Here is a 20,934-nt window from a genome sequence, read left to right on the forward strand (position 1 = left end):
AACTTCTGCAATGTGGTGGGTCAGAAAAGAACAAAGGACAACACAAAAAAATGCCAGAAATAAAAAGACAGGTAAAGGCAAGCCAAGACTGACCAGAACATAAAATAAATGCATAATATTCTATTATATTGTATAGCAGTATGAGTAGATATCTCATCTATTTTTTTTCTCAAGTATTGTGACAGCTATCTGGGGGAAAAATTTTGTATTAACCCTTTTCTTAATAAAGTGCAAGAACTCATGCCAATGCTAGTACAGCTCAGATGTTTTCTTGAAATGGAAGTAATATATATGGCATTTATAGATATTTTTAATTAAAATATACAGACTGTTTTAAGTTGATACTAAACTTACTATTTATTTCTCTTAGTGATAACCTGCAGAGATTTTTACCTCTTTAGTAGCTGAGCATGAAAGTCCCACTAAAACAGGGATATACAGTATCAAAAATTTATTTACAGATGTATTAGCAACTGGCTTTTTTGAATATGGAAGTCTTTTGAAAGTGGCGTATCAGCTTAAAAATTTATCAGTAATTAAATGTTTTTAATTATCAGCTAATTAAAACACTTAGGAGAAGCACTACATCAGCCAGCACAGCAGCACTGAGATATCACATGACAACTGTGTAATATCATCATGGATTTTAAAGAAGGAAATGTTTATTTTATCAGCCACCTCTCCCCACTGAACAAGAGAGAAATGTAAAGGCAGAGAGCAGCTGCTGAATGGGAATTATGGCCATTTAATGGCTAAGGGTTAATAACAACATTCTAACAATTTCCCACATACCCCACTAGGGCACAACTATGGAACTACTAGGAGAAGAACCAGCAGGCTTGAGGATTTTGCAGCAGTCTGTCCTGATAGGACATTTCATTCCTGTTACGCCTTGGACCAAAACACAGCAGGATCAACCTTAGAAACCTGGCTGTGTCACAGAGAGATGAATCAACTCTCTGCCTGGAAACATCAGTGTCTGTAAAACCCTAAAGGATTTAGCAGAGGAGCTTTGACCCTTCTTGTACAGGTTTAGTGGCCACCACTGGTGAATTCTCCATCAGAGGTCACTGTAACATTGCACAGGAGGAAAAAAGGAATGGCTGTCATCAGGCCAATCCTGGCACATGGGCAGATATTTCCAATCAAAGTAGGAGTGATCTAAGACATGGAATGTGGCAACCCATGATCTATAGCATAGGTATACAGCTTTCCACCATTTCTATCAGTTAATAATTGTATACAGAGCAACAGGATGGATAGCTAGGACTAGTATTCCAAACGGGTGCATTAAACTCACCATATACCTTAACTCTATAGCTTGGACTACCTAATTTCTTTCATTTAACATGAAATCCTTAACTTTTGTTTCCCATTTTAAGCTGAAGCTGTCTCAAGGACTAATTAAACCATTGTTCAGCAAGCTGCCTAGAAAACAAGGATAAAACCTTCTAAAATTTCTAACATGAATAAATGTCAGGTCACTAAAAATAAGAAAGGACAGAAGATGGTATAGAACAAATTTTTGCTTAAACTGTTTTCAAAACTATTATTTACAGAATGTATATTGCCAGTCCTGGGGTATTATTTGGAATTGGGGTGTATAAGCCTCAAAGTAAAATTTCAAAGAATCAATCTATTGTCACCTCTGCCTTTTATATTCATCTTCAATACATTATTATGAATACCTTCCTGTTTTATAGTATACCACTACTATTACTTTTAAAGGGTGAAATTTTTGGGTTTTTTGATCACAAAAATACTGTAACAATGAATGGAATAAAGAAAAAGGCAAGAAAGTCCTGAATTCAGTGTAGCTATTACCTAACTCTATTCCTGTCCTTGCAAAAAGGACACAGCTTGCAAAAAGTTGTGCACAACTTTTTGCTGGGACCAGACTGGTTTGGTAGATTTGTAAAATTATTGGAAAGCTAATGGCTGGGCAAAGTGCACACAAGTTTATAATTTATTTATAAGAAATTTATATTTACTGTATTTACTTCATTAATTGAGATTTTAAGCAATGTAATTGAAAAATTGTACTAACAATTATAATCTTTTAGAGGGAAAGGAGAAAGCACAGGGCTGGGGTTAGGAAGAGAATGAAGCTACAGAAGATGGATCAAAAAGGACATGGGAAGATGGCAGGAAAAATTGCTATCATCTGACATTAAAGATACATAAAATAACAAGTTAAATAATTATTAAATTCTAAAATTAAAATCTTGATTAAAATGTCTTTTTAGCTGAAGTACAAGAATGAAAATATTTCTACTGATAACAAAAACTTAATTTAACAGTTTCACTGGTGCAGATTTTTTGAAAGCTTACATAATTATTATTTTAATTTTATACTTCTCTGCTGTATAACAAAACCCTATCACAGCATCTTCAATACTGCTTCAAATTTGATGATAAAAATTAAAGCAAGCAAAGACATTTAAAAAATTAAATGGTACTACGTAAGAGAAAATCCTAAATTGAATAAATGAATAATAGCACTAGACAATATGGTTTAACATTTGGTGATTTAAAACATTTCACAGTGACACAAAACTCTCATCAACACCCAGATCCTGAAGGGAAAAAGGATAACTACCTGGTTGAATTAATGGAATGGTTAGCTTTACTTCAATGTCAACCTACATTTTTACCTTTTGCAAATGAAAGATGCTCTACACAATGTCATGGACTTTTAACATGGTTAACAGAGATGGTGAAAAAAAAGGTGGGGGAGCAGACTTTGATTTCTTAGATAAAGATATTTCAGTCCTGTTTAGTTTCACAACTCTGGAAAGTGGTAAGACAGGGAGCTCCTGGCTTTGGAACAAGAGATTAATGAAGACTGGAAACTAACAAAGGCTCCAAACTACAAAGTTTACATGTGGATCCAATTTATAGAACAATGTTTAGATGCAAAACCAAGTAATACAAATCCCCTCATATCTCGGACTTCCAGTAAGCCCTTGTGCATCAGTGTTTATTCCTCTGCAAGTGACTAAATCAGCATGATATCAGGTGTCACAACAAGCAAAGACTGTTTAATTGTGCATGGCTGTTATACAAACATTTAAATGCAAATAAAAGAAAATAAAACTAACTAAAAAAACCCAATGTTTGAAATTATTACAATGGTCATGCATTGGGAGATCAGGACTTTTGTGACTAGACAGAAAATCTACCACAAAACACAACTGCAAAAAAAAGTTTCTTCAACTCCTTTAATCCTTACTACTGAGGTTCAAAAACAGACACACACATCTGAATCTAAATTAAAACAAAAAAAAAAGAGCGACTGACATCTGGATCACAATGTACTTGGAAATTCTTTATGTCCTGGGACTAAATACCACCATGGAAAGAACGCTGGGCACACAAAGTAGGCAGAACTAAGCAGATGTGTTTGTGATTCCCACACTCCTGTATTTACCTGATGGTGTGTAGGCACTCTGCACTTCTTCCTCGCTTTGCTCTGGGCAGCATAAGAAGCTCACTGCACAGACAGGATGGGTGGTGAGTGAAACAGATATAGTTATGAAGCATTAGATGACATGGGTTATGCCAATGATAAGCAAATGAAAACATCAAAAGAAATGAGAAGCATTCACCCAGATAGATAATCTGATAAGACTGCATGTCTCAAAATACATGAGTCAAAAAATGCATGTAATAACTACATTTTCAATAAGTTCATTTTAGTGTGGCACCTCCTTCTGTGATATTTTTCTTTTAAATTCAGAATTACTTTTTCAGAGCTCTTCATAATGAAACAAATAACATAAAATGGCAACAGTTTTCTAATAACCTCCTGTCTCATGAACTAATTAATAGAGAACTGCTTTAGGAAAAAAAAAGAAAGATGTCTGTTGTTTGCTTTGTGTTGGGTTTTGTGGCTTCCTAAGCTACAGAATCATACAGGTAAAAGCAGTCAAGGTTTGATAATGATTTAGTGCAGGTTGGTTTATGGGAAAAATAACCAGTCACCATTTGGGGAAAATCAAAAATATATGTTAATTTGAAATATTGTGTTTGGCCAAACATAAATTCTGACTCATAGCTCTTAAAAGGTTTTTGTAATGACAATCCTAAAGAAACAAACAAAAAAGCTAATTGGCCATCAGACTTTTTGTTTCTTATTATTTCAAATTGAGGAAAATCAGCCATCTATTCTATTTTAATTATACTGTAAGCAAACACATACTATAGCCAGCAAGATGGTAAAATTAAAGTGTATTTATGCCTATGGTAAATATGACTATGATATGAAATATCCCTTGAATTAAGCCTGTAGTTTTATGCACTAAAACACAATCAAAAAGACCAAGCTCCAAAACTCCTATCATTGTAAATATGAAATTAAAGGTAAGCTCCATGGAAACATGCTAATTTTAAAAGAAGCAGGGAATCCCATGAAGTACTATGGCAAAAAAAAAAAAAAAAAGGAGAGAAAATATTACAAAACAGATAAAGCAGCAGTTGTTCAATGTGTTTCACACTTCTTGTCATTTTAAAATGATGCATTTCATTGATACACTATAGGCATTATTTACCTAAAATTCTAAACAGGGCAGCTTGAAATAATGGCTTGTGAGTCATTTAAGATTTAGTTACATCTGGAGCCACTAGCTTGATGCAGCAATATGTACTAGAGTGGAACTGAATTTTTAAATTTTCTTTCTAAGCCAAATTTCTATTCATAAACTCAGAGGATTGACAGGATTTATATGCATCTTTCCAAATTACAAACAACTATGGATTTTAGGAAAAAAAGTTACTATTTTCTTTAGAGTTGCAAAGTAGATGCAGAGTCCACATTAAATCATAGGGTACTTTGTTAGTATTTATCTTTCTGAAGCCAAAGAGTATCTATTGTAATTGGCCCAAAGCAAACACAAATAAAAAAGTTATCCAGAAAAGTGATCTAAAATAACAAATCCACCATGAAATCTACTACTTAAAAAAAAAGTAATAGAATCCATCAAGAACATTACCAATATTGTGAGAATATGCAGTTCTCTGATAAATTAAGTCTGTTTTGGGAAAATTTTAAAGTAGAGATTATTATTCTCAAAAAATGTTTTCTATACTCATAATTAAGAGATTTTACTTAGGAATAAAAGAAACAGAAAACAAAAACAAAAACAAAACAAAACCAAAAAAGTATCATGCTCTTGAAAATTGGACAATGGTTTCCTAATAAAAAGCTTTTCCTAACAGTTTATATATATTCATATATGTGTGCATATATGTATATAAATATATATAACACTGTTGAAGTGGACATATAAGTTCCACTGGAAACTTATTGCAACAGATGCTTCTGTAAGAGAGTGGTAGTAACTATTTTTACAAAGACCTATATTATGATTTAATCGTGATTTTGAACAGATAATTGAGAAAATTATTATGAAACTAATCAGCAGCTGTAATCTCTGGCATGCAATTATTGGGTAATTCCTCAGCTTTCAAGCCAAGTTTACATTAGATATCTGTGTGAATGTACTTGTTTAGGTGAAGGGTTCAGCAAAGGCACAACACATAGTATCTATACTACTCTTGATACTAATCCATAATATTTAATTGTTTTTTCTTTTTAATTCTTGGATGTGACAGAGGGTCTTAACAAAACCTGATCTGAATCTTTCATATGATGCTATTTTTTTGTACTGAAAGTTGGCAAAGCCTGCCAGAATTAAACAGACTTCACAACTGATGAAATCTGGAGGAAAAGATGAAAAGGAAAATGGGGAAAAGGAGATCACTGCAGACAAGATTATTATTCAAGGACACAAGTACATGGATCCATCCTTAAATCCTGCAAATAAGCCATGTACATCTTTCATATCTGACCTTTAAACTTCCAAAAAAGTTTCGTGAACACTGAAAAAAACTGAAGACTCTGAACAAATCCAGCAGCCCATTGCTCATCCCCGAGACAGGCTCAGTGTAAACCCAGCTCCTCTCCAACCATAATCCATGCATTTATCACCAGCTATGTCCAGGTTTGAGGCTTTACTAAAAGAGAAATTTCTAGGCAGTTAACTGTCTATCTTTATACTGAAAAAAGCTACTTTTTAAAGCCTTTTCTCTTCAAATCTGATTAATAACAAATCAATTCAATAAATATCTTCAGAAATCTTTTGAATGTATCACTGCCCAAAAAAAAAAGATAACAGAAAAAAAATTGCAACAAGTGGAAGTTACTTGAATTAGCCTAACTATAAATCTGACTACTATATTTAAAAACTTAATTCACCTCTGAAAGAAAATTCAGTGCAAAAATCCAACTTAGTCAATTCTGTACACATTTCTTGCCTATTTGAATTTTCACATGTACCAGACAGCTCAATAATTCTCACACCTATGTTACCATACTACAAAGGTCAAACAGGCAAGATCATATACAAAACTGAACTAGCTGAACTGCAAGAGCCACCTATTATTCTGTCTTTGTGTTGCTTCAAATCTGGCCAAAGATTTCCAGAGACTTTTATGGTTTAATGTTTACAGGTTTTTACATCACTACAAAGTGTATGTTCCGTATGGAATTTACTGGATTATAGGGAAAGATTTTGTTATACTTCATTCTTAAAGTAGTTACTTACTGCCAAGGAAAAAAAAATGAAAAACATTACTACAACAATTGATCTTATCTGACATGGTAAGTTTGCTATTATGTCTAGCTATATGATTTTTTTCAAAGTAAACAACATCCCATAAAGATTGATAAATCTATGTGACTGTCATCATTATTTTTCACAAATGGTGAGCTGAAATGTCTTTCTAAGCTTTTTTTGCAGGTCTGAACCAAAAAGAAATTCTAATTTCTTCCATTTTATCAGAATAAAGCACCTGAAAACAGTGCCTATGAGGGGAGGCCAAGCATTCTTTGAGTGCAGCCACTCTGTGTATCCCAGGGAGAGGTATGTATGTGGCACACATCTAAGACTGGAAATTTTGACCCACTACAACTAGTACTGAAACTATCCTTGCTACACCTGGGTTATGTGCAAAGTTCACCAGAATATTACATAAGATGCTGGGAGACTGCACCCATGGCTGTCTAAAATTTATAGGCATATGAATCCAAGCCAGCATGCATCCAACTCCCAGCTAAAAGGAATTAATGTCTGGTATTTTGCTGGTTAGCACAACTGGTAAATTCTGGTATTACAAGAAGAGCTAGAGCATACATGAAGATGCATGGCTTTCTAGCAAAAATCATCTGGGCTTCATTTGGGAAAAAGCAGTCGAATATCTAGGAAAAAAAGACAAGAATAACTTGTCTAAACACCTGCAATTACTGTCAACCCAGTACGCAGTTTAACAAAAAAAAAAGGTATAGATAATTTAACAGTGGCACTATCAGTTCTGAGGAATTCACTCCCTTCCCCATTGCTATCAGTCACATTTCTAAGGAAAATTTGAAAATTAGACAAACTGACAATGTTTCTAAACTTTTTTCCATGTTCAGGCTGACAATGTACCTTTCTTGATCAGACAAATACTGACTATCCATCTCTCTGGATCTGTAATCAACTGGAGTTCTGGAGGCATCATGGTGTCTAGTTGGAGAACGTGATCTTCTCATCTGATGAATTTCATCTAAACTCCTGAAAAGCAGAAGTATGTATGACAATCTTGTTTTCTCATGAATAACAATGGATCACAGTACAAGTTGGTTGAATGAATTCTTTAAGCATAAATTATTAATACATGCTTTCTGAAAGAATGTCATTAAAAATTATGCAATTTCTACATGCCACTATTATCCTACAAATATTCTTAAGTAGCTTCATACAAGATTCTGCCACTGAAAAAAAATTCCAAACCTATGTATTAGTTATGGTACACAGATGATGAATCACAGAGAAAATATGAGTAAAAAGAGGTAAGTCTTACAAAGTTACAATTCATCCCAAGAGTGAATAATGAAACCATGTATCAAGTTCAAATATTGCACTAATAAATTTAGGTAGAAAAACCAAGCTTTAAAATTGTGAAAAATTCCTGAACAAGAGAGAAGTTAATAATGACACAAGCAATTACATACAAACATGAAAGCACACTGAGTTTCACTGGAGGTGCCTACCTCTGTAATGGCACATTTGGTAAACGTGAACGGGGCCTGCCCTGATCGTCACCACGGTGAGGAGACACGGAACGTGAACGATGATGTGTTGCTGTTCTTTGCTGCTCTGGCACAGTTAGCGTTGTGGATTTACTTTCTCTAGTACTAGACCTATAACCTACTGGCAAGAGGGTAACAAAAGGCAATTAGAGACTAAAGGTTTGGCTTTAGAAAGAATTCAGATGACTAATCTTCCAGGAGCACCTATCCAAAGGCTTACACAAATTTCAGGTCATCACTCAGCTGTAGAACATCCCAATGTATCATGCAGAATAAATCACTAGCATTACCTTTAAATGTCTACACGTACACAGACTGAAAAAATGAGACTTCCTGATGTACTGGAAGATGTGGAGCTGTTTTCTTACTTGGGGAAGAATATTCTCAGTATTTTGTGTATATAAAAAATTATTTGAAAGAAACCTATCAGTGCAGGTTTGCCTCACTCAAAAAATGGAGAAAACATGCTTGCATACAACAGCATGGACTCACACAGGGCTGCTCATATATAAAGCATCTATCTGCCTCTTGTTTCAGTTAAAGATATTCTCCTACTGAACTTGGCCAAAGCCAAAAACTGCTAGAATTTAGAGTATGTTGTACTGAATACTGGGTGTTGCATACTGTGCAGAATATTTTTTTTTCAAATATTGTGATTAAGTGGAAAAATTTCTCACAGTATTTTAAAGTAGGATTAAAAAAAAACAGTAGAAAGTTAGCACATTTTCAATATTTCAACATTGTTGTGACTTTTTCTATGTAGCACACTCTTTGCCTTGCTATACATTTTTACTCCCACCCCAAAACAGACAATGGTGTTCAGTAAGATAACAGCTTTCAAAAGATACCTGTTAATTTTCCAAAAGAACCTAAGGAGATCTGCTCAGACTTCACTTGCCCATTTCTAGACATTTAAATGAGATTACAAGAATCCCTTTACAGAAAATCCCTTAATGATACAGAAATTCATCCCTTAAATCATCCTTTAATCACTTGAGAAATTCTTGCTTAGTTATCAAAATAATAATTTTTCTTCTTCTCTAAATTTGTCTAGAATTAAAGTCACTATAATGTGTGATTTTGTTCAGCTAAAAAACCCAGCTTCTATCAGAAATCCTCTTTTCATGCAGGAAAAGACTATGATTTTGTCACCCAATTGTCAATTGGAGAAATTTAATAAATTAAATAAATTGCAATTTTTATGGATCTCACTAGAGGGTTTTAACTTTGGGGTTTTTTTTTTTTTCATATTTTATATAATTTGTATAATTATTCTAGTTCTTCTCTGGTCTTCTACAAAATTACAAACAGTTTCCCTTTCAAAAGTATGCCCTGTATGCAGAGTCTGCATGAGGCTTGATCAGGCATTCAATGACATTTAATAACCTCTTTAGCTGCAGGTTTGAACCCTGACCACAAACACCAAAACAGTATTCACACTTTTTTCCCAAAGTGTGTAAGAGTTTTCCAATGCATCCTAATGGCCTCTAAAAGCTGACAACGTACATGAAACTACCTCTTGGGGTTTGTCAACCTTTTAACAAAGTAGGACTCCAATGTTCTGCAGGTTTTGGCATCCTGTGATGCTGGAGTACCTTACCTGACAAAAAAGTGTTTCAGAGTTCGGTAATAAAATTATGAAGAAAGATGAGGATCTCCCTGACCTCAGGACAAGGATTGGGTGCAAATTTTGAAGCAAAAGGGGGACTCCCCCAGGACTTCAATGAAGATTCAAGAACCAGGATTGCTGCAGAAATTGTCTAGGTCTTTTGTGAGAGGAAGAAAATCAATGACAAAAGGTGGATGTGTTTCCTTTCCCAGGATAAGTAAATCTAAGCTGCTTTGCAAAAAGATAATTCATTTTCTAAAAAAGCTTGTGTTAGAAAAAATCCAGTCATCTCTATCAGTAGGAAGAGCAGTTTACATATATTAAACACTAAAACCAAAGAAATCCTAAACATCTTTTCAATGTTTAGGCAATTCTACTAAACACTTACAACTTAAATTTAGAAAATTAAATGTAAATTTAAATTTAAAATATATTTCTAATCTCCCTAAAAAACTGCACATAGGATTCTCTTGAGGAAGTCTAGTATAGAAAGATGATTTTATGTTATATACTTTGCACAGCCAAGCTATCTCAGGAAGAATACCTGAAATTTATGCAGTGTGTGCACACAAAGCTTACAGAACAGAGACAGTAATTCATACTCATCCCAAGTATTAATTCAAGAACTGTCAAACTGGTCACATCACACCCATAACTTCAGAGACCATGACAGTGACAGCAACAGTAACATTTCCTCATATCCTCAAATACAAAGGCTCTGTGCTCTTCAGGGTGAGCAGAGAAAAATTTTGCATGGACCAGCATGATAGCAGCAACCAAGCTGATGGTAATTTATGCAGAAGTTTCTCAGTTGCTCATGGGAAACTGTCAGGTGTGACAGGAAATGAATGCATGGATGGATGATGAAAATGGATCTAGCAGATGTTTGATACCAGAATTATACTCTTTTTTCTTAAAGACAGTGCAGACAAGGAAAAGGTAGTGTATTGATGTCACCCTGCTGCTATAGGAGGAAGGCAAATACATTTATACAGGTTACAGGTGACAGAAAAATCAACTGCTCTGAAGAGTTACCCATGGAATAAGCGATGCAGCTTGTTAAAAATACCACTGGGGATATTGAAGACTGTATATCAGGGTTTTGTTTTGTTTTGTTTTTAATTAAGGAAGTCACTGAAGCTTTGGTTAAACAGACTGGTCTCAAAATGTGTTCAGATTTTATTAAAACCTTCACTGGAGTGCTGGGCTGGCAGTACAACACAGACACAGAGTGACTGGTGCAAGAGCAGCTCAGGATCACAAACTTACTTAAGAGACTTGAGCATCTCTCATATATGCAGAGGTTGAGAGAGGTAAAAGAATATTTTCTTTGTGTAAATGGATGTCAGCATACCACAAGAACCCTGACAAAATAATTTTTGTTCAACCTGAGCTTCAAGTTAAAGTTACTTTTAGCTGTTGATATAAACTTTTATGAACATATCTAAGAGCTGATGAAAGATAAGATTCTTTAATTAGTGATATAACAAGGGAAAAATACTTTTCTTTAAATATTTTGGAATTTCATATAAAAGTACTACTATTTTTGATGTAACCATCTTTACTTCCATTGACAAGAAGTCATTCTTTGCAGCTGCTGAAACTTCTAGGAAAATAGTTTTCTTTGTTATTACTAAATTCTAATACTGCATTTGCCTTAGCAAGGATAAAACATTCAAAACTATACTTTTATGGATTTTCAAGATTAGTTAAATCAGCAAAACTATTTTCCTTTATGTTTTTAGCTTGCATGGAGATGAAGAGAAATTTTGTGGTTTTACATTTTTTTTAGTTATGTGTTTATTAATTAGAAAATGAGTAATAAACTTTTTGAAAATCTTGAGATATTAAGGGGGCTAAATAACTTCCTTTTTTTCCTCAATACTTCAGGAAAAAAGAGAAAATTTATAACTTTCAGGAAGATTCTGCCTGACTAACCTGATCTCCTTCTATGACAAGGTCACTCTCTTGTTGGATGAGGGAAAGGCTGTGGATATTGTTTACTTTAAATTATTACAATCTTGTACATGTTTCCCAGGGATTCTCCTGGAGAAGCTGGCAGCCTACAGCTTGGACAGGTCTTAAAAGGAAATATTTTCTTATGTGTCAAGTGTTATAAACTCAATTTTGATGCTGTTACTTCACTTGAGAAGTATATCTTAAAACTAGACTAATCTGGTTGAAGCCAATAAAGGCTATTCCAAAATGGTGCATCACCATATTACATTAAAGGGAAATATGGATATTTCTCTTCCTTCCCACATGCATGCTGTGCAAGAGAATGTGTGAGAAATCTGAACCAGCCAAGAGCTGGGCTGCACTCTGGTGAGACCCATGGTACAGAAGGGCAGGAGGAGGGCAGGGGTAAAGGCCCTGCAGAACAACAAGGAACTTGCATTGGGCTTAGTTTTAACAAAGGAGTTTGTTTTATGGAGAAGATACTGCAGCACTCATTCTGTGCAAACAAAGGGAGCAGTCCAAAGGCTCAACAATTTAGCAATGAGGTAAGCTAAGAAGGTTAGACAGGAGGGTAGAAATGCATATATATGAACTTGATCTCCAGTCACATTTGTGAATCTGCGCCTAAGGTTCTCAAACAATTTGACAGACATTGGGACTGGAAACCTTTTCCAGGTCTTTTTGCAAAACACATTTTCATACACTGTCTAGGCTTTCATAGATTTGTGGCGGATGAATCAAATTTTCTTTGTCCCTGTGCCTAAAGTCTAACTCCCTTGAAAGAACTCAGGCTTTATCTGCAAACAAACCCCACATACCTATATGGATATCCACTTCCCATAGGAATCATGAACAGATGAACTCCACTTAGAACTGCCAAACAAATGTGCCAATTAAACTCACAATGGACAAATCTCTGCTTGGTCAAGTGAACTAGCGGAATGCTTCTGATTGGGTAGACTTCAGAAGGAGCTTCCTCACTATGTCCTTCAATTTTTAACTTGGAAACTCACAGATCATTGGAAATTCAGTTTTAGAAATAAAACCCTACTATTTCTACCGTGATCACTGAGGAAAGTTTGGATCTGTGCATTCCTCAAAGGCACACCTGATCATGAAGTCCAAAGAAATATCAGCAAGACTCAGTTACTCAAATGCTGGCACTGTAAACAAAGTCCAATACATGCAGCTGGACCATTTTGAATGTTTCCTGACAGGTGGAAAAGTATTTATTTCAAATGGATGCAAGAAAGGACTGGCAGCGAAAAAAAGCCCCCATTCTTAATAGAATATACTGAATCTTTAAACATAAGTCCACAAAGATATACAAGTATCTACATTTTCAACTACCAAAAAACCCAAAAAAAAAAAAACCAAAAAAAAAAACCAAAACAAAAAAAAAAAAAAAAAAAAAACAACAAAAAAAAAAAGCCAGGAAAAATATTTAGAGCCTTTTATTTATATTTAATTTTAAATGCTCACTCTCTCTGCTGATGGAAAAACATCAAATATCATAATTAGGCATACATGAATGAATTTCTCTCTTAGCGACTGAGGTGCAAAGTATATAAAATAAGAAAAGAACCCAATCAGCATCAAGGGAAGGAGAATTTGTCTCAGTTAACATCAAGATGATATAGCATTAATAAGACACATGATTTGCACAGTTATATCATGGATAAATCATTTGTGAGAATATTTTAAACAGAGATCATGAAGATAGAAAGCTTTCTGAATCCCACCATGATTTAATTTAGTGGTTTTCATCGGGAAGATCCACAGAAAAACTGATTTAGTGCTGGCAATGACATAGTGACTCTTCAGTTAGCTTGGGACAATTGGGAAACATATTTATCTGACTTGTGGCAACAGTGAATGAGAACTAGAAGATTGTGGTATCCAAGATAATCCTCAAGATTTTCAGTAAGTAGGAATGCTGAACTAAAAGTCAAACATGACAGTCTCTACAAGTAAATATTTATGAACATTTAGGGTAATGATAGTTCATGAAAGCTTATGAAAACTATAAAAAATATAGCCATGCTGCATGCATCTTTATCTTTAGTCATGCATTATCAACAAAGTCCATGGAACACTGCATTAAATCTAAGTTTCAAGCAAAAAAGCAAAATAATTTTAAAAATGCTTTCAATAAAAACTAAAATCTTAACTATTTTAAAATGAGAGAGTCTTTTACATTTAATTTGCATTTTAAATAATGCTTGGAGCATTACACAGTAAGAAATTAACCAATTGAACAAACCAGTGGGCCCCATATGAAGAGTGATATGCAAAATAAATATAAATGAATGAATAGTAGAACCTTTAAATTTACCAGGTATGGGACAGGTACCATGGAATAATCAGGAAAACTGTTTTTTCCACAATGCACTCTCCAAAACCAGTATCCTCAATATTCCAAAATATTATAAAGAAAAAACCCAAACAAGCACAAAAGAAGAAGAAAAAGAAAGCAGGACCATGCTGTTCATCCACGCACCTGGAGGAACAACTCCAATACCATCATCAACATCAAAATCTGAGATGTCACTATCACTGATTGGCCGAGATCCTGCACAACAGTAAGGTAAACAAATACCTGAATATCTGGTCATGTAAGAATATGTAAGAATATGTTCATTCAACATAATAATGAAACCAAAAAGATGATTTTAAGTCAAAACAATAGAGAAGAAAGAACTCAACCGCAGTGACTAACTGATGCTTCAGAAGATAGCTGAGCCAATTTAACATCTTACAGCTGCTGCAGCCTCCCTTTCCTTTCTCTTCTCCTCCAGTCCTCAGTAATCCTCTACTAGAATGGATTATCTCTGTAAGCCTCCAAAAGGAAAACTCAAATAAAAGAAAAAGAAACACTTTTGTGCTACTTCAGTGAATATGCTGAATCAGCTTGCTGAACAGGAAAGGAGATGAGGCAACATATGGTGAGAGAGAGGAAGAGGAAACAGCACTGCCAGCTTTTTGAAAAGCTCAAATATCTCACAAAAACCAACCCTTGATTTCCTCTCTCTATACATATCCTGTGTTTGGGCATACATGCAGCAATTACAGCAGTAACAGATATTTACACTTCATTCCTGAATGTGCACCAATTTCCTATGCATTGGCTGGAGTGAATGACTTCCATGTTTTACAAAAATCAGAAAAATAGCTTGGAAATGCATTTTAAAATAATCCCCTTCATCTTTTATATTTTTAAGTAAATCTTAGTTTAAATGAACAGAGAAACTACAATGTTGAAATATCTCCTTTTAACTTGCCTCATACAATCCTGAAACCAGACTCATGAAAACAACTGTACCTCCCAAACACATTAATAAATTTCTCTTTTCTGCAAAAATACACTTCATTGAGCATATTGGAGGTTGAGACTAACTTTATGATGAAAAGTGGTTTTAAGCCTTGTAAGACTTTAAGGAATTATTTTTTTTTAAAACAGGTTTTTTATTTTTTTTTAATTATCAAATAATTATAAACTTCATCTTTCTATATAAAAAGAAGTTTATGAAAAAAAAATGGATTTTTTTTTTTTTTGCTAATGAAAGCCAAATCAATTCCAGCAGGTTTCACATACTTGAAAGTTATACGTCACAGTTGTAAGGCTGACATGTCATAATGTCATAATTTAAATTGCCTTCCTGCCACACATTTTCATTACTTTCATTTCTTTTAAACACTATGAAATAGTATCTTTTTTATTTTATTTGGAATTTAAGTACCATTACACCATATCCAGCATTTCTAATTTAAAATTTGAGGGACCTTAATGGAATTTGGACTTACTTTGTAATTTTTTGCTAGCGCTCTCTCCACCATGAACATGTCTTCTTGGCATGAATGGTGATGGGTGAGGCAGAGGTAGTGAAGATTCATCATGTGTCTGTAGCTTATACCAATGTGGTTCATCATCTAAAAGTGCTGTCTCCAGCTCTATAAGAATCTAGCAGAAAAATCATCAGGTTTCAATTTTACATTGAAGGTGCACAGAGAAACACACACACAAAATACATATGAAAATGTGAAAATGAATACACTCAAAACCAAACAATTAACTCAGAAGAAATGTGATTGTATGCATCACCTCTCCAAGAAATTCACTCTCTTCTTCTTGTACTCTTGGCTGATCCCAAACTGTGATTTCAAGCATTCGTTCTCTAAAATCTCTACGATGTACATGTGAGTAGAGAAAAGTTTGGTTCCATTTTGGCTCTAGACTTTTCTTTACTGTTTTGGTCCTTCTTTTACTTTTATCACTGAAACATAAATATTTTTTGCAAATTATTCATAGAGATAAATCAGAAAATACTATGTACTCATCAGGATGTAACTGTTTTCATTTTCTCTTAGGTGATAATGCCTAAATGAAGTAAGCATTTTCTGCACAGTGGTTCACATTCTTACAAAAGACCACAAAGTTAAATTGATAGTGACTTGCATGATTCAAGTGTAATTTTTTGTTATAAATAATCTAGTTATAAAAAAAACTGTAAAAAGGACTTCTTCATAAGCATTCATTAAAAGTTGATTTAATGCATGGTAAATTAAAACATAATTTTATAAACTGGAATACTGTTACCTTCTGTCTGGAAGAAAATACATTTTTACATAGGGATTTCTAGGGCGTCCATCTACTCTTGGTGGCAAATCTGTTGCCTGTAGAACATTGACTATCAACTGATGTCCCACTTTGTCATACCAGAGTTTAACCTACAGGAATCAAGTTACCAGAAAATATTACCGAAAACGGAGAAGAAATGGAATTTTCAGATGGAAAATAACCACAATGTAAAAGTAACTGTTGGGTTGGATTTTTTTTTTTTCCTGAAACAATGACATACATTGCCTTTAAAATCCCTAATATTTATTTAGGTTAGATGTAAAAGATGATGGTATATATATACCAAAGACTGTTATGTTTATCACAGCTGAATAAAATTATGGTGCCTGATTATACTTCCATTGTTTATTGTTCTCACTGCATAATCTTGGAACTGTAAGTGCACCTAAACCAGCATGTCTTAACTCTGCACCTTAAAAGCTACATTAAATAGAAATCTGTGGCTGCATCTTATCTCAAGACATAATTGAAATCTACCTACTCAGATTTGTGACACTTTTCAAAAGTGTTTATGGAAACAATAATATAGAGCTACATAATTTCTTAAGAGAATCATAATTTCAGGAAATTTTTAAGCCTGCTGTATACTCCTGAATTAATATCATCAATGTAAAAAAAATATAAAATGTGGAAAACAAAGTTTAAGTACTGACAGCATACGTTATAAGTAGGACTTCAATTAGTATTACAAGAAAGTTCCAAGATTTATCTAAATTGAAAGGCATTACTGAATAGTGTAATGCTTAACAAATATACAGGCCTTTAAATGCTCCCATAAAGAAAACAGTGATACTGTGCTTGGATCTGCAGATTACTGCACAGCAAAGTCACTATTTTCAGTGCAGAAGCTACAAAATTACAAGTTTCAAGGCACTTTTATGAGCTCTTCTCAATGTAAATTCCTGCACCCTTCAGTATATTAAGACAACAATCTCTTATGTCTGCTCTGATTACAGTCAAGGCTTGTTAGTGCATCCAGAGGCTGTCAAAAAACTTCTGAAAGATGTTAATCTTTACCAACACTGAACATTTCTCTTGGCCTCCCAACAGGCCTTGGGAATGTGCAGGGCTGAAGGACCAGCACTTCATAGATTTCCATTAAAAACCCAAGAAAAACAAAATATGCTCACAGAAAGCTGCCCTGGTAGGACCTGAGGTGCATCCCGTAGGGCTCCAGGGCTAGTTGGAGATATAACAGAAATAGAAGGCCTTTCCATCTTCTGAGATTCAAAAGAACTTGAACCTACAACCACATGAGAAACACATGAACTTACCATCCAAAATTTGAATAACTTATGAACTGCTTTTTCTTTGAATTGTATAAAGTTTATGTAGAAAATAGAGTGAAAAGACTGGTTTTTACCCTTACATCCCAGATTAAACCTGTCATTTTTTGGTTTATTTGGAAAAAAATATAAAAAGAGTGTTCCTCATACATCATTGACAAACCATAGCAGGTGTTTTAAATAAAATACTGTTCTCTGACTGAATTCCACATCTCCCTCCCCATGCAAAGTACTCTGATTCTATGATCCTAAGTCTTTGATGAATACACCACACCTGTTGTATGGATTATACTCCCAGCAGCCTCTGATATTTTAATGGGAAGACATGCAGGACATGCATCTGGCAAGGAGGATATTTCAGCACCTGCTGAACATCCTCAGTTCTCCCCTAGAGAAACAGAGCCCTCACTAACGATATGAGCTTGTGACAAGTGATCACACATTCCCTGTCCCAGGAAAGGCTTCCAGTTGCATCTTTGGAAAGGCTCAGATGGGAAAGGACTGGGAGCCATGGCCCTCAAATACTCTGGCTGAAAACATTCAAATGACAGAGTTAAAAAGAACACCAGTCTTTTGAAGCATGAACAAAAAATTCACATAGCCAAGGTCTTCCTGGTAAAAAAAAAAAAAAGAGAATCAAGAACTCTGGGCTTTGCTTGGTGCAGGAGGTGAAATCCTGACACCTTTTGTACCTTTGGCAGACCCTTATACCTATTTTCTCTCTTATGTTAGGGGAAGTAAATTATTATTTTGGTGCTAACAACACAAGACATAGAATGAAAAAACTGAGTTCTGCTAGCATTTGAAATCTGTATACATTAAATAAAATTCATATTGCTTCAAATTTAACACACAAGGCCAAAACCCATTGAATTTTGTCTTGCAAAAACCTCAGAGCCAATGCAATTTCCACAGATCATCCTTCAGAAATTTCATAGGTGACATAGTTTTGCTGGGTACAAGATCATGCTTAAAGAAAAGAACAAGATGTGTACTCACTAGACTCTAAGGGGGGGTGGGAAGTCTCGGGAATCCGTGGAATATCACTAAAATGTGAATATACAGCAATTAGAAACAACAGAGACAACCTTTGGCTGTGACAAATACTGCGACGGTGTTTTAACAACATGGATCTGTTTCTGTTCTAACAGGTTACAAAGAAGGAAAGAAAGGAAATATTTAAAGACATACTTTCCACTACCATTCATGAAAATCACACTAATACAAACTATGTTCAGGTTAAGGAACTAACAGATATAACAATATGATCACCACAATGTTAACATTGTGGATGGATTACAGGGTACTTTTGCAACTGGAACAATAAAGAAAGAGAAATTTTAGGAAGAGAAAAATATACAGTAGGTAGCTGTAATTCCTTTGCCAAAAGGAAGTACAGCTATGGTTGTTCAACTATTTTTTGGAGGAACAAAAATCAAAAAGATAAGACAAAGATTAACTCACTAGTAATTTTTATATAAACGTCTCAAGGAGTTCAGAGAATGAAACTGATGAAAACGTCTTACAATAATAAAAAAGGAAAACAAAGATCATTAGCAATGTTCAACAAACAAATGAATAATGCATTTCTCTAAAGGATAAAAGAAAATTAAACTATATTACAACTGGGTATGGACATTTTTTAACACATACATATCCAACACATATACATATATAAGATAAACTGATTAAGTCCACACACATCTATCAGTGTTTTCTCATCAATAAATTTATTCTTCCACCAAAATGGATACTAGTTCCTGGCTCTTTCTATTCTCAGCCATCACTGAAAATACATTACAAGAGCAACAATCATCTAGTATTGCACAAATCTTAACAAAGCAGCAGAAAAGGGAAACGGAAACAAAATTCTTCAGTGAATTACTTGAATGTATTTTCATCCACATAGACTAATCCAAATTTGGAACTGCAATAACATTTCTGAAGAACATTTACAAAATTTTAAGTCTATAGATGAGAATTTTAAAGGTATTCAGGCAGTCTGCTCAGTGAAACACAGAAATCTTTCTGACTTGGAACTCAATAAAACTAGGTATATAAAAGTCCTAGGTATATAAAAGTCACTTATGAAAAAGAAACAGACAAACAGACACTTTTATCAGAAAAAGAATGCAACAGTGCCCAATCACTGAGCCTTAAAGACGCTCTTTGTGTTCTGTAATTTAAACTTGTGGTGCCTGTGTTTTAAAATAGACTATTTCAGCTCTGTGTTTATGTCGCAAATCAGCTTAAACTTCACATCACTAAACAAGAATGTGCTTCTCCTTTTCTTGACTTCATGAGTCAAGAATAATGTGGTTTCCTCAAACTCATGGAATTATAGCTGAATTAGTCACTCTTGCCATGGCACAGTAGTACACTACAAACACATGAAAAGATTAATGACCTGTTGCACAGCAGGGCTGCTGCGCACTCTTCCTCTTAACATTTTCTCTTTTTCAGGTCAGACTTTCCAGGGCATTTCTCATCAGTCTGAAGTATTTACTTACTTACCATAATCAAACAGATTTTTCTTTTCAATACAATGTTAAGTGTGCAATATTTTCTTGTGCTAGAATATGAACACTCTCTTCTGCAATACAGCACTGTTTGTAATACCATCACTTTTAGGATGTCAAGAAAGGTTCACATGTGCAAGGACTGTTTCAACATGGAAAGTGTCAGCCACAGTGCCAAGTTCTATAGTCCTAGTGTGATTAAAGAAAGACACTAAAACTCATTCTGTTTGGATTTTTTTTCTTGTATTGTCAACGATACAGTAGGAAAAAAAGGCAAAAAATAAACTTCAAATATTAATTACACACTAATAACTTAATAACCGATTCATATTTCTGCTAAGGCACTGTCACACCATTACAACCAATACAAAAAAATTTAATGATAAATCAACATGAGAAACAGATCCACACAGTTTAAAGGAGGATTAAATGTTGGCATTTTAATTAGAGAATGAACATTCTAAAAGGAAACTAAAACTTTTCAGGTAAGAAAACTTGTCTTATCCAGCCTGCTTTTAATTTTGCACTGCAGAAAAGATTCTGATATATGATTTTCAAAAAAGCTCTTTAGAAGAAATAGAAGCTCATTACTTAAAATATTCAAAACTAGACTAATCATTGAAAAACAAAGTGAAAAGTTGCACAACTGCTTATCTAATACAGTAACAGAATTTTACTCCCCTTTTGGAGCAATGAGAACTTGAGAAAAGTAGTGTCAGACACACCTCCAGTAAAGAGGTGCCAACTTTGAACTTTGTCTTTTTATCTTTACCTTGTGTGGTCTTACATAT

General features: G+C 34.3%; 1 protein-coding gene across 1 annotated transcript in view; it reads right to left on the bottom strand.

The window, feature by feature from the left end:
• RIMS1 (regulating synaptic membrane exocytosis 1) overlaps positions 1 to 20,934 on the bottom strand; it is a 306,280-nt gene that overhangs the window by 97,248 nt on the left and 188,098 nt on the right. The window contains exons 9-17 of the mRNA XM_050972851.1: positions 18,624 to 18,670; positions 17,469 to 17,581; positions 16,297 to 16,427; positions 15,802 to 15,973; positions 15,504 to 15,660; positions 14,200 to 14,271; positions 8,093 to 8,252; positions 7,488 to 7,613; positions 3,431 to 3,493 (exon numbers count right to left, since the gene is read on the bottom strand). Of these exons, the coding sequence (XP_050828808.1) occupies positions 3,431 to 3,493; positions 7,488 to 7,613; positions 8,093 to 8,252; positions 14,200 to 14,271; positions 15,504 to 15,660; positions 15,802 to 15,973; positions 16,297 to 16,427; positions 17,469 to 17,581; positions 18,624 to 18,670 (1,041 nt within the window). The remainder of the gene's footprint in view (positions 1 to 3,430; positions 3,494 to 7,487; positions 7,614 to 8,092; positions 8,253 to 14,199; positions 14,272 to 15,503; positions 15,661 to 15,801; positions 15,974 to 16,296; positions 16,428 to 17,468; positions 17,582 to 18,623; positions 18,671 to 20,934) is intronic.

The sequence above is a fragment of the Serinus canaria genome, chromosome 3, assembly GCF_022539315.1.
Source record: "Serinus canaria isolate serCan28SL12 chromosome 3, serCan2020, whole genome shotgun sequence".
Classification (NCBI taxonomy): Eukaryota; Metazoa; Chordata; class Aves; order Passeriformes; family Fringillidae; genus Serinus; species Serinus canaria.